This window comes from Perna viridis, chromosome 2 (genome assembly GCF_037379345.1).
Source record: "Perna viridis isolate PV_CMFRI_1.1 ecotype Kerala chromosome 2, ASM3737934v1, whole genome shotgun sequence".
In the NCBI taxonomy this organism is placed as follows: Eukaryota; Metazoa; Mollusca; class Bivalvia; order Mytilida; family Mytilidae; genus Perna; species Perna viridis.
The window spans coordinates 66,354,170-66,368,553 of NC_142446.1; the positions used below are offsets into that span (position 1 = coordinate 66,354,170).

Genomic DNA, 14,384 nt, shown 5'->3' on the forward strand with positions numbered 1-14,384 from the left:
CATATTAAACCAAAATTCGAAATTTATACGGTGAATTATTCTTAAATAAGTTTGCAATAATATATTTAACTTAATAATTTTACTCACTGGAACCCGGAATCCGAACTATATGTGATGGGAAACATGTAAAGAGACAACTAATCATATTCTACCGTTAAAAGACCTTAAAACGTGTATTTTCCCCAGTTGACTTTTTGGTGTTTTCTTATCTTCTCTAGTCTCTATTTCTACCCACCGCATTCATTGTGACTAATATTTAAAACATGACGGAGAAAGATTTTATCCGTGTCACTGGTATAAAGTTATCAAAATAATTCTGATAAAAAATAATTTCCATGTTTTAAGGTTCACAATGATAGTTAAAACTTATTAGAATCAAAAGCATTGTTAAGATATATTCGGAACATTAAATCTAATAGAGAGAAGTACAATCTTTTGATTCGTTCCGTAAAATAATCCGGATAATGTTCTAAGAAAACTTCAAAAAGAAAGTTGAAAATTGACATTAACCTGAGAAGGCGTTCACATTTTGTTTTGTAAGAATTCAGTAATTAATGATTTGTAATCTGCTTTATCATTATTATAATCTTTGATAAGGATAGGCTGTTTGTATGTACAATGAAATTTGAATGATACAACACGGCCACATAATCATTAAAATATTTTCTTTGGTTCTGCAGTATCGATAGACGATACGTTTCATGTATGTTTCTATCAGTTTTTAGGTATGATTGCGTTTAACCGGTTTTAAGTACATGTCAATGAATTCTTCAGCATTCACATTAAAAAATTAATGAGTTTACAAAAAATCAGCCGTGAATCCAGAATTTCAGAAAAAGGGGGCGGGGGTGAGGAAAATTTTATTGCAAGTACCCTGAAGCCATGTGAACTCTACAGTTATTACATGTACTATCTAATTTTCCTTAAGGTCCCCAGTATACTAATGAAAATTATGTCATGTACGGAAGTAACAAAAAGTGACTGTCCTTACAGAGAAAATTCATCACTTCCTTCATTCAAAGAAATAAAAATATATAGGTTAAGATTGTAATTACAATTCAGTAAAAATAACTTCATCTGTTCTGATAGTTTTTGAGTCTGATCTATTTGTATTTAGTAATTAAAAGAAGTGAATAATATGTGTTTTTAAAAAGTTCAGGAAAAAAGGTGGATGGACATGTGGATCTTCCGCAGTTCCATTGTTGCTGTTGTCAAGAACCTAACCCGCCTTGGAAAAAATATAGTTCTGATTGTTGTATCCAAGTAAAAACATACCTTTTCTAAGATAGGAAAGGCAATTGTTTTCTTATTGGAATTTTCAGCTGTCAATTGCGTCTGAATTTTGTTAACGTCACATATGTGTAAAATATTCCCACCATCAGTAAAGAACTGTAATATTTCCGGTATCTGCACAAATTAATCTAGTTGACCTGCTTAAACTCAAAAAGATGTTGCTAGAGATGCCCTTATGGGTTAAACATTTGAAAGTATGGCAAAGTGCTACAAAGTCTTCAACCATTTTGAAAGCGAGGGAAAAGAGGGGGCTGGTGGCTGGGATCTTTTGGGATAAAAAAATAATAAATGTTCAAAATTTTAGAAAAAACATTTTTTTACTCGTTCCTTGAAAAAATAACCAACATTTCCCCCATTAGATAACAAACCAGATTTTCAAATAAATGTATACATTGTACTGATTTTGCATGCTGCCTTTACTATTCTTACGGGTCTTTCACAGACGGTACAAGTATGGTAAAACTCATAGTGCTCGCTGATTTTTGTTTAAATACTTCTGATAAGAAGTTACTCCTTGAAACGTGTGTACAGCACATCGAAATTTGCAATCTGAGAATTTGCAATGCTTAAACTTTTGGTTACTGGCCTAGCTTGGGACGATAACAAGTCTTCAATAAAGGGCAAAACCCATACATGTACTTTAAGGCCCCAAAACAAATGAAGTGAAACTATTCTTAAAAGACAAAAATCGCCCATATCTGTAGAAAAAACTTAAAACGAATAACAATGAATGTAAAAAAAAAAAACAAGGACAACTGGATTCCTAGCTTGGGTCAGGCACACAAAGTATGTGGCAAGTTAAACACGATCACTCATCCTTCCCCATAACCTTGGACAGTAGTGGGAAAATACAGCAATAAAACCAACTATAAAAATCTGTTGAAATTGAATTGACTCTATGATCTATGGCTTTTTTTTTTGTAATTTCATAATGCATGGATTGTACATGTAAGACTAAATTTTCCATTGCAGGTCTGAAGTGGTTTTACAATGGATAACAGTTTTGAAATAGTAGATATAAATGCCCTTAGAAGAAACAATGAAACTTTGGTGCAGAAAGTTTTTGGTGATATATCAAAGAAATCAGCTGCTCAGCAAGTTGCCATAGGGGGCGTGTCAGGATGGTAAGTGCATTTAACTGAGTGTTGTAATAAAGTGAAATCTGTCTAAACCAAACCCCTTTTAGAGTGTAAAATTCATTCATTTTAGACAGATGTTAAGTTTATCCAGATATTAAATACATTTAAACTGACAAAATTGAACTTCAAAAACTTTCGGGTTTAAACAGGTTTGAAGTTTAGTAATGGATTGGTTAAGGCAGGTTTAACTGTATATGCAAATGATACTGCCAGTGATTTTGCTCCTTGTTTTAAAAGCAGCACCAACCATTTATTTTTGGCAAATTTTTACCATATTTTCAACACATTGGGAAAATATTATACAGGGGACAGAAACATGTCTTATGCTGATTCAGAACTAAAAACCAATACCAAACTGACAAATATGTACTCCCAATATTCATTAGGTTATGACTTTCTGAAAAAAACATTCCCCAGAAGTGAACAAAGTACTGGGCCAAGAAATCACCTCTTGAGGAACATTTTCAAAAAAATTGTCCCTGACAATTGGGAATTTTCCTCCCTTAGGGAAAATATTTTTCAACACTTTGGGAAAAGTCTCCAGGGGAAACATCCGATATTAAACTGCAATAAAAGGGTAACAAAATTACCGACTGCAGTAAGACAATGACATATTCAGATCATATTTCAACAAAAATCATTTGGCATCTATTTCGACTTTCTTATTCTGAAATGTTAGAACTGTGTAAATCAAATACCATACATGTATACATGTATGTCTTATTTTAGGCTGATTAAGATTGGAAAATAAATATTTATGTTTAATTTACAAATTTATGTATTGTACAGAATTACTGATGTACATTTTAATGTGTAAATCATATACAATACATGTATATGCTACATTTACACAACTGCTACCATGTGTAGGTCATGATACAATTTTTACATGTAGATAGGATTGTTGGATATGATATTTATCATATTTATCATAGAAAATCTGAAATGCACTTTTGCACTCAGAGTTACTATTGGTTAAACAAAAATGGTATATTCATTGTATATGAAATTATTTGGATATAAACTATTTTGGCAGGTATTTCCAAAAAAAGCAGAGGGTACTTACCCTACCAGTGCATCTGGTCCATGCTCCCAGTTTTAAGTGGAATCTGGGTTCCACATTTATTTTTGTTTCTTTGTGCATGTACGTGTTTGGTTTTTTCATGTTTTTGTTGTGTATGTCTATTTTCCCTGTCTAGTCTTTATCCCTGAACCAAGATTTTACCAAAAAATCGAATGAATATATACCAGGGTCAAACATTGGTTCCTTTGACTAATCCTTAATAACAAGAAAGAAAAGAAAGTGATTCATAGTGTTAAAAAATCAATATTCCAGGTTGTATATCTCTCATCTCTTTCTTGAATAATATAAAAAAATGAGTACAATCTTATTTAAATTAGATCTATCAATTGTTCCATTCAGTCACTGCATGTAGGATCTACCAACACTCTATTCTACTTTCTGTTCCGATAACTTTTCTGATCAGCCAATCATATTTCATCAGTCGTGATTTTAAAAGCATTATTCAATGAGAAAAACTGGAGGATTCTGAAAAGGTCATCAGAACAGAAAGTAGAATGAAGTGTTGTTAGATCCTAACTACAGTGATATTGAAATGGAACAAATTTAATTAATTGAGATTAGTATACCACAAAAAATTAATATGTCTACACTCTACAGTATATTTTTGACAGGGTATCCAGTTTTGTATTTGTCAAAGTAACTAAAGCAGCAATTGTTTCTCTGGGAATTGGTTTATTATTGATACAGGTAAAACGTTCATTGGTGATGTTAGTTTTCAAGTTAACCAATAAAGGAACTTAAAGACAGAAAAAAAAGTTATGTTATATATTGTAGTACAAAAATATTGATTGCTTTTCAAATCAAAATTTTAGTTAAAATCAGAAAATTTACAAGCTAGGAAAATACCCCTTTTTCTTAGATATATTTATCTTCAAATTTTTAGCAACAAGTGTATTTTATAGTTTATATACCTTTCATGAAATGTATGAGAGAAAACTTTAAGTTTCCTAATTGGTTGACTTCTTTCTGTTAATTTTTATTTGTACAATGAACCCTGTCAAAAATCATCAGAAGATGTTAAAAAATTGCTTGTTATTGATGAGGAATCTGTTTTTGAGTGTTAAGTACAGTTCTTTCTAAAAACCAGGCAGGGTTGATTCATCATATCTCAAGGAAATCAATGAAACTGTTCAAATGTATTTGTTACATAATTTTTTACTTAAGTGTTGATATCTCCAGTAGGCAACTTTCATTTGCACTTTCATTTTTAAATACAGATTGAAGGATTTTCCAAAAAAAAATATTTGGGATTAAGAAACACATGAATCACTTATCATAAGCTTCTGCCTGGTTTTAAGGCAGAGCTGTACTTTATTTTAGACAGGTTTCATTGTATGTTACCTTGTTAATCCTATAAATAAACACTAGAACCAATGAAGGAGATGGCTTGTTATAAATGATATAATTGTAAAAAATGTAAGCCAAAAGTGCCTACTCTCACTCATTTTGAAGTTAATTTGAAGGCATATTCCTTTGATCTTTTGTTTTTTCTCTTTGATTTTTAAAACTTTTGCCAAATCTCATACATACCGGTATGTGTCTTGAAAGCTTGGTAGTCCTGATATGCATTTAGTATTGTCCCCATTTCTATGAATGGATTCGTTGTGCAAGCCATTTTCAAGGTGTGGTGTTTGTATGCAAAGAAAGTTTTTTTATTTTATCATTTTTTAAAAACTTTTTTGATTTATGATTATATACTTCCAGGTGTACAGGATATCTGTTTGTTAAGTTTGGTAAAGTCACAGCTGCTTCACTTGGAGTTACATTACTGCTTCTTCAGGTGAATGCAACAGTATAAATAACCCTTCTTTTCTATGGAAGTCTTGACTTGCAGTTTCTGGACCTGGCAGGCCTTAAGTAACACTCTACATAAAAATCATGCAAATTGTGATTTATGGCTGGAAAGCCTACTTATTTTTATTTATTTTGGATATTTTGTTTAAAGTGTTAAAAGCAAACAGGAATTAACATGTGGCTTTTCATATAACCCCTTGTTCTTAGGAGATAAAACTTATATAGAATGTACTGTAGAATTCAAAATTAAGGGAGATAACTGTTTAAATGACACTAAAATACAATAGAAACTGTTGGTTTTCAATGTGGATTATCTCCCTAGAGCAGACAGTTTGGTGTGAATAATTAAATATTTCATCATATTGACCTATTAAGCAACTTAATGACAAAAATAAAAATGTGTAGCTTTTTTAGGGCAGTATCACATATTACAGAATTTGCATGATTCTTACAAAGACTACTACTTAATTAAAATAATGTTTGTATGCCCTTTCCCAATAGCTGTCACATTATTGCTTCTTCAGGTGAATGCAACATCAAAATCCTCTTCCTTTCTATGAAAAACTTGCAGATTCTCAACTCATGATTTTTTTTCAATTTTTATTTTAGTAATAGAGGGGGTTAAAATGATACTTTTGCAGTCATATTGGCAAGGGAAGGTGTGTGGGGAAAAATGGAGTGGAAATTATGCTGTGAGAAAAACATTGCAAGATTAATTTTTTTTAAATAAAAGCACCATTTATTCACAATAAAACCCAACCACCTACATGTAGCTTAACTACCAGGAGCATGAAGATACAAGCTATATTAAAAAAGTGAAAAATAAGGACACATTTACAATTATCTTTGGAAGAAACCAAATATTTTACATATTTTTATAAACATAAGATCAACTTATTTATTAATTGTATAGCTTGTTGCTTTATGTAGAAATTACAGACTGTCCTTTGTTCTTTAAATCTGAATGTAAAAGTATTTCATTACTTTGTCTCACTCACTGCCTGCATGATTGATACAGTCAAACCTGTCTTATCAACCACCTGTGTTCAATGGTGACCTGCCTTAAAAGACTATCATGGTTATGATATCCCTATGTAGTGCATTCTTTGTAGAAGTTTACAAAATTTGAATACAGTCAAAACCTGTCTAATCGAACCCCTTTTGGACTTATAAATTGGTTTGATTTAGACAGGTGTTTGGTTTACCAGGGTTCAAAATACATTCAAACTGATATGATGGGACTTTTAAAGATGTGTCTGGTTTAGACAGGTTATTCAGGGTTCAGTTTTGACAGTTTTCATTGTACCACCTTCCCTATGTGATCATGACTTTGCTCTCAATTTGGGGGTTTCACAAAGCAAAATATGGAGTTTTTTTTAGTATAGGGACATTACTTACCCATTGCTTATCCATTACTCTTACATGACTGAGTAGAATTTAATAAAATTGTGCATCTCCTTTTAAGATTTTGATCAGAATCAATATGGGGGGTTTTCATGCCATTTTTGAATATGGATACATTAACAAGGGCAGTGGGCATAATAATTGCATATCTGTTGTTCCTCCTACACTGCTGAATGGAGTTTAATAAAACTTCATTGAATCTTTATTACAAATTCCCATTGCCAATTTCATATTTAAAATTTTGATTCAAAGAAATTTGGGGGTTCCACATAGCAAAACATGGATATTGTCATTTATAAATATGGGGACCCAGTGGTACCCATCTCTTATCTGTTACCCCTCCTACACCGCTGAATGGAATTCAATGAAACTTTCTAAAATGCTTCATTTGTTGTTATATTCATGCACCTACTTTTTTGGATTTTTATATGGACTTCATCATTCCTTGAAGTAGAGGTCCCCATCTCTTATCTGTAACTCCTCCTACACAACTGAATGGCATTTAATGAAACTAAAACAGAATATTACATATTACAATTCTGCATCCTCTTTTTTTTTTCAATTTTGATCCAAATCAGTATGGAGGTCAAAAGGTGATTACTTTAATTATCTACTTTTTAAAAAACTTCCATCAGTTGCCATTATGAGAAGGTACAAAAGTATCTGCTAAGTGAACTTTCAAAAAATTTGGTAAGGTTTGTGTTGTGTCTATAGATTACAGTTATTGTACTTTTTTTCATGGGTACTTTTTTGTGATTAATGGTTTTCAAACTTTTTCATGAGTATTTAAGTTTGCATTATGTTGAAAATTGTTACATGTTTAACACTGAAAATTATTTTTGAGGTTTTACTGAATTCGGGTTGTTTCGCCCTAATTCCGGTTCGCACCTGAGTGGTTTCACCCTACTACCGGTTCACCCTGGGTGGTTTCGCCCTAAATCTTGTTTGCCTGGGTAGATTCTTGATTTTTTTCATTGAATTTATTTACTATAATTATTCTATGTCTCTTTTGAAACAGCATGTAAGCCTATGCAATCTGTGTGTAAATAAATTAAGTCAAATGTAAAACTGCAGAACCAATTAATGGCATGGCACCTGATCTTCTTTGAACGTACGCTGCAGGTCCACAATGTCGAGTTCTTGTTGGCATTCTGAAAACAAACAAAATACATATATCTAACATCTTAATAAAAATGGAAAAGATATTAAATATTATTTAAAATCAAATAAAAATATAAAATATATCTCTATTTTCCCTATTCTCTAATGATTCTGTAACAGCACTGTTTTTTTAACAGTACTTAAGTATAATGCAAATTTTCATTGTAGTGCTGGTTTACAACATTTTTGTTAATTTGTATGTTTATTTAGCAATTTATATACATGTGTGAATTGTGACTCGTGCCTAGGTACACCTGACGTCCATTTACATATCAATTAACTTAATTATTTTATTACCTATGTAATCTCAGGCACGTGCTTAGATTATACTGTCGTAAAGAGATAACAACTGACGCTCATTTACATATCAATTGAATTAATTAATACTTTAAATTTGTGTAATCTCGGGCACGTTTACATGTCGCATGTAAAAATTCTTTTCTATATTAATTCAGTTCTATATTAGATCAAAATACCTTAACACCATGAGAATAACCGTTACTGGATACAAGGAGTCTGCCACCGCGTTTGCTGCCCTTCTCTAGAACTCTGTACACCACTGGCTCCTCTGGTAGTATGTCGTCTGGGAGATCAGGTTCTGCATTAAAGGATCTGCAAGAAAATTAAAGCAATGTAAAATCTATAATGAATAAAGATTTCACAAGATAAAAGAAATAAAAGGACAAGTTTAAAATTATAACTAAAACATTGAACATGATGAAATATTTACAAATTTTTATATAAACTCACGCGTCCTGTGGTTCTTCTACGTCATCTGCTACTCTGTGGTTAACATCGGAGCTGGCATCTATAGGGTTGTCAACCTGCATGGGTTCTGGTTCTGGCTGGGCAGGTTGTGGTACATTTTTGGCAATTGTTTGAAGATCAAAAGGTTGCAAGCTGAGTTAAAGCTGAAAATAACATCTATTGTCAATTACTGTTTGAATAATATTTCTTTAATAACAATGTCCGTTATATTAATTTTCCTAACAATTGAAAAACCAATCAAAATTTCAATAAAATACCTAATTGCTCCTTAATTATAGGATTAATTACTTCTTTTCTGCAAACATGTTTTTTTAACGATTTCTTTTATTTTTTTTTTAGAGTACTAATTAGTTTATCATGAATAACAATACCTTTTATTTATTAAAACATCTATCATTTACCTGTTAATTGATAAGGGCGAAACCACTCACCAATCAGGGCGAAACAACTCAGGGCAAGACAACTCAGGGCGAACATGTAACTAGGGCGAAACCAGCCGATACCGGTTTTACTGAGCATGAACTTTGTGAAAATATCCACACTGTGAAAATGAGAACAATTACAATACTCAGTTTTTACTTTCTTTATGGTTCATGTTAGGTTTAGCCAAATTCTTCTAATTGCTGAAATGTTCCTTATTATTAGGACTTCAAAAGTCTTCAGGGATAAAAGTTATTAGATGACTCCTTGTAAGAGTTATTGCCCTTGAAAGGGAGAAATGCTGTATTTTTTACAGTTTTCAGTCAATATCTTGAAAACTATAATAGATTAAAAGAAACTTTCAATTGTTGAAATGATCCTTATGATATTTTATCTAAAAGTTAAAAAAAATGCAAATTTTACATACCTGTTAACCCTCCCACATTAGGGGGAGACTCCCATGAAACCAATGAAAAATTTAGATTCTCTCAAATAGAAATGTAAGATTTGAGGGACATTTTTGGTTAAAATTGTTGTATTGTTTGTGAAAAATACTAAATAATTGAATTTTTACACCAACAATTTGTTTCCTGTAAAAATGAGACAGTGACAGTGGGTAGAATATCCCAATTTAACTGTTTGAAATGTTAACAAGTATCCATTATTGGAGAATCACATGTTATATGTCATTTCTTTATTTACATATGAAGTGCAGTAGACTTTAAGTGGTGCAGTTGGGGCACCAGATTTTGTGAAGCCATAGCTTAGTTTCTGTTTAACAATTTCTTGATGGTTGTAAATTATGCTTCCTTATCAATTTTTTTTTTCATTTTAATTCAAAATACATGTACATGTAACAAGTCATTTTAAAGAAATCTTTTCAACTGAAAAGGTCAGAAACTTTTACATCTTGTTAAAACCTTTAGAAATATTTATTTATTCATCATTTGCATTAAATGTTTGCATACTAAATGCTATTTTTTTCGTTTCTTGAAGGTTGCCAATCATCAGGGATATATAAAAATTAATTACAGAGCCATAGAGTCAGAAATAAACAAAACAAAAGATAGACTAGAGAGAGAAGCACAAAGAAACTTCCCAGGGTATTCAAGTAGAGTAAGTTACAAAAAGCAACGTACATGTAGTCATCAAGGGTTAATTGACATACATGTGCATTTGTTTTATTTTATATTGGTGTAGAAAATATGAAAAATAGACATTGCAAACATCATCCAATTTTACACAATTTCTGTATTGAATGTAAATTCTTAGTATTTTTGAGCATGGAAAATTTATGTTATTTTTCAATAGACAAAAGTTTTATTATTGCCAATTCTTATAAATTAATTTTAAAACATATTTTTATCTTTAAATGTGAGAAAATTAGCTCTGAATTTAACTGAATAGGGACGTGTCAATATTTTTTTATCCATTGAGATATAACAAAATTATTTTAACCAGATCAGATTACAGTATTTATCTCAAAGTAATTAAAGTATTATTCTTTAACTGTAAAACAAAATGTATGGTAATATGGTCCTACTTCTTCTTGTTTTAATTTGTTACAACTTCAGATGGTTCTTAATTTCATTTCAGGTAAAGAAATTTATTCAGAAGAACATGTTTTTGGCAGGTGGTTTTGCTGGAGGTTTTTTAATGGGAATGGCATTTTAAAAAAAGACCCTACTCAGACCCAACTAGATAGCGGGGTGACCAAAATGTGTGAATATGTTTCAGACTTGAGACTGTAATTGAATTTATTTGTGTATCTATTTTTCTCTCAATCTCTTCAATGCTCCTAAAAATCCACTTGCAGGCAATTGAACAATGACCAAATAGAAGATTGCCTCAGGGGTTATATGACCAATCACGTACTTGTCGTTAAATCTATGTGGATAGTCACTGATTCAATATATACTCATGAAGCGACTTCCAGTGGAGAGCAAGTTTCATTGAAGCTAGAGGGAGTTTCATTGGAATTTTTATTTTCGATTACAGTAAAACTGGTAATTTATGCATTTACTGTATTTTATTTTTTGCTGAATCTTAATTTTTGTGGTAGAAAACTAGGCATTAAGTTTTTAGGTAAAAATAAATTGAAATTATATTTTACAATTTCAATTTTTGTAGTCAAAACACAGAATTTCATGAAAATAAGATTGCCACAAATGTTTTTGGTTATACAACTTTATGTGTTATCAGTTATGTTGGTTTTTTTAATGGTTGATTTCTCTTTATATAGTGAATAATTGATCAACAAAATAAGAACCTCAATACTTAATGGAAACTGTATTATAAGTATATACACGGTGACTACTTTAATTTCTTTATTTATGAAGAGAACATACATATGTATATATGTTCATGTGTATCAAGATACAAATAACACATCAAAGTTCAATAATGTTATTTTAACTTTTATTTCAAATACTTTTCCTCAACTTTGAACGAAGGAAGGAATATGTCTATTCCTTCAAGAAAAAGGAGACAAAAACTTAATTCTATTTGGAAATCAGAACAGACCCAAATTTTCAGAAATGTAAAATACCAGTATGTGAAAAGACCTCCATCCAAAATAGACATACAAGACTACTCACGACGACTTATTAATCAGTGAAAGTTAGTCTCGTCCAATGATAATATTATGATTTTGACATTTCATACATTTTTATGTGTCAAGTAATAATCGAAACCCTAATGAAACTATTGTGTACAAGTAGCTTAATAGTAACATTTTAGAGTATGTAATATTTTGTACTTTTGTGTTGACGCAAATTTTGATTTTTTGTTCTTTTGCTGTTTTATCTTGTTTTGACAAAGTCCACTGGTATATATAGTGCATGTATTCATTTGCGTTGTACCTTTCAAGGTCTTAAATTAGCATTCAAAATATTTTGCTGTATTCTAGATTACAAAATATGTACATATATACGGAAATCGATAGTGTACTTAGTATGTAAATAGATTGTAAAGATAATGCCATTCCAAGTGTGCAATAGTAATGTGTGAATGTAGATAATAAAAAACTTGTTTTTTTTTTTAACAATATTTTCTATGTGATTTGTAACCTTATTGTATTTTCATTTGTTATTCTTCAAATTTTTATCCCATGACAGAACAGAAATATACATGTATCACTCACATACATGTATTTGGCTATAGATTACTTGGTTACCATCTGTAGTATTTCATTTTCTGAATACCTAAAGCAGTGTTCTAGGATTCCTATTTCCCGTTACCCAGGGCAAGTGAAATTTGGGTCAAGAAAAGTTAGGTACTTGGTTACACTTTCCCGTGGCAAGTTGAAAACTTCATATGCTGTAAGGATTTGCTTTGTTAGGAAAGCAGTCAGTGACTGTAATAAAGTTGATTTTATATGGATTTTTCCCCGAGAAAACCTCAATTTTTGAAAAATCCTAGAACACTGAGGAAACAAGAATTAAAGGTGCCATCTGTAACTTGGTTTATTATTATTTTGATTTATTAATGCATAGATAATGTTGTTATAGAAATGTACATTGTATTTTCATGATAAAAGCAACCTTTGACCACTTTTAATATTGCCAGTAATAGCTATCATTTGCTTATTTGCTGCATCTGTTGACTTAAAAACTAGCGCTTAAAAATTGGGACACTTTAAGGAGAAAGACCTAGGGTAAGGGACATAACTCTTACAAATCGTTGGAATGTTTGTATTCAGCATTTACATTAATCTTATGTAAGCATAAATGTAACTTGGACTGATTTCATTCTGTCCCGTATAAAAGCTTGATAGGCTTTGGTGAAATTGAATATGATACAAACACATCCTTGATTTCAAGAGTTGTGTCCCATACCATAGGTCTACCTCCTTAATTGTTTAATGATTGTTTATGTTCATTGTACACTAAATATCTTTATTGTGCTAGATGTATACTATTATTTGCATTTTTCATATTGTGTGTTGTAATATTTACAATATTATGGACATTTTATTATACAATAGGAAGCAGTCCTAGTGCTATTAAAGCATAATATTGTGTGCAAAAAACTTATGATTTAAAATAAATGGATGAGGTATGTGTAATGTGTGTACATGTATGGATTTTATAGCATGCACATGTATGAACATGCCAATACTATAATGTAGGTAGGATAAGTACATGTAGGATGATCATTGTTCTTGTTAATTATGTTTGTAATTTAAGTCATCTGTATGAAATGGAATGAAAAAAATAAACTTACAGAAAAATGTATTTCCGCATATTATGTTGTAGACAAGTAGTCATGATCATTTACAATCATTTTGTAAATTCAAGTACGTGTACATGCTTGTGTAACTTCCAAATGAATTTTTTTGCTGATTTACTTTCACAAATACCATCATACAAGCATTTTCTGTCATTCAGGTCATTTAACAGTATGTGTGATATAATGAACTGATGCTGAATAAAGTTAGAATTTTCTCAGTACTTGTCATTACGTTGGCAAATAAACTCACATGAAAGTCCTAAGAGTCCAGTATTATATGAAGTCCTAATTCGCATGAATTTGATGTGAACACCAATTCAAGTGCAAGAGTAATCAAGGGAACCAAGGTTATAGCAGTAATCAAAAGGATGTAATCCAGGGACAAAGACCCGACATGGACTAAAATCACTAAAGTCATACATACAAAGTAACAAAAGCAAATGAGCAACTCAGACTCCACTAAAAACTGGGAGCATTGGCCAGGTGCATCAGTAGGGTAAGCGTCCTCTGCTTTTCTTGAAACACCCGCCAAGTTGCTCATAAAAAGTAAAGTCCAGGGTAGACAAATGAGGAAAGGAAAACTTTGACCCGTTGAATAAATCAGTTTTCATGGTGCAGATGGATACACCATAACGATCCACGAGTTCATGATGTCGACCATAAAACTTCTGTAGTGATGACCAATCTTGTAGCAACATAACCCTGTTCCAGAAGCCTATTTGTTAGAGTTCTAGTGCAATACAAAAAGTCTGTGTAGTTTTGGCAAGCTCTGGCATAATGTATGAGTTGTGATATGAACACTCCATATGCAGGTGCTGAAGGGATGTTGCCACAGATGAAAGGAAAGTTGACAATTCTGAATGAAAATCTTGTGATTATGTTTTACTTGTTCGGGGTTATAGTATAGAGTTTGTGTCTCGTTACAGTGACGGCAAAACATCACAAGTCATATTTTGCATAACAATCTGTTCTGTTGTCTATGTTATGTTTATATTTTATTATTGTGTATGTATTAATTGTCGCTATTTTTGCGGTGGACCATGAAAAATAGTACCAGTGAAATGGCTTTGTTAACACTTTATATTGCGAAC

General features: G+C 31.4%; 1 protein-coding gene across 2 annotated transcripts; it reads left to right on the forward strand.

The window, feature by feature from the left end:
- Positions 1 to 412: 412 nt before the first annotated feature.
- On the forward strand, positions 413 to 13,507 carry LOC148626545 (FUN14 domain-containing protein 1-like). Of its 2 annotated transcripts, none has more exons than XM_088570623.1 (5): positions 413 to 536; positions 2,266 to 2,417; positions 4,128 to 4,203; positions 10,060 to 10,179; positions 10,660 to 13,507. In XM_088570623.1, the coding sequence occupies exons 2-5, from the start codon at positions 2,284 to 2,286 to the stop codon at positions 10,735 to 10,737; spliced, it is 408 nt and encodes a 135-aa protein (XP_088426749.1). In that variant the 5' UTR covers positions 413 to 536; positions 2,266 to 2,283; the 3' UTR covers positions 10,738 to 13,507. The 2 variants fall into 2 exon arrangements, with proteins under 2 accessions (XP_088426749.1, XP_088426748.1); XM_088570622.1 differs by lacking the exon at positions 4,128 to 4,203 and adding an exon at positions 5,221 to 5,296.
- Positions 13,508 to 14,384: the final 877 nt, after the last annotated feature.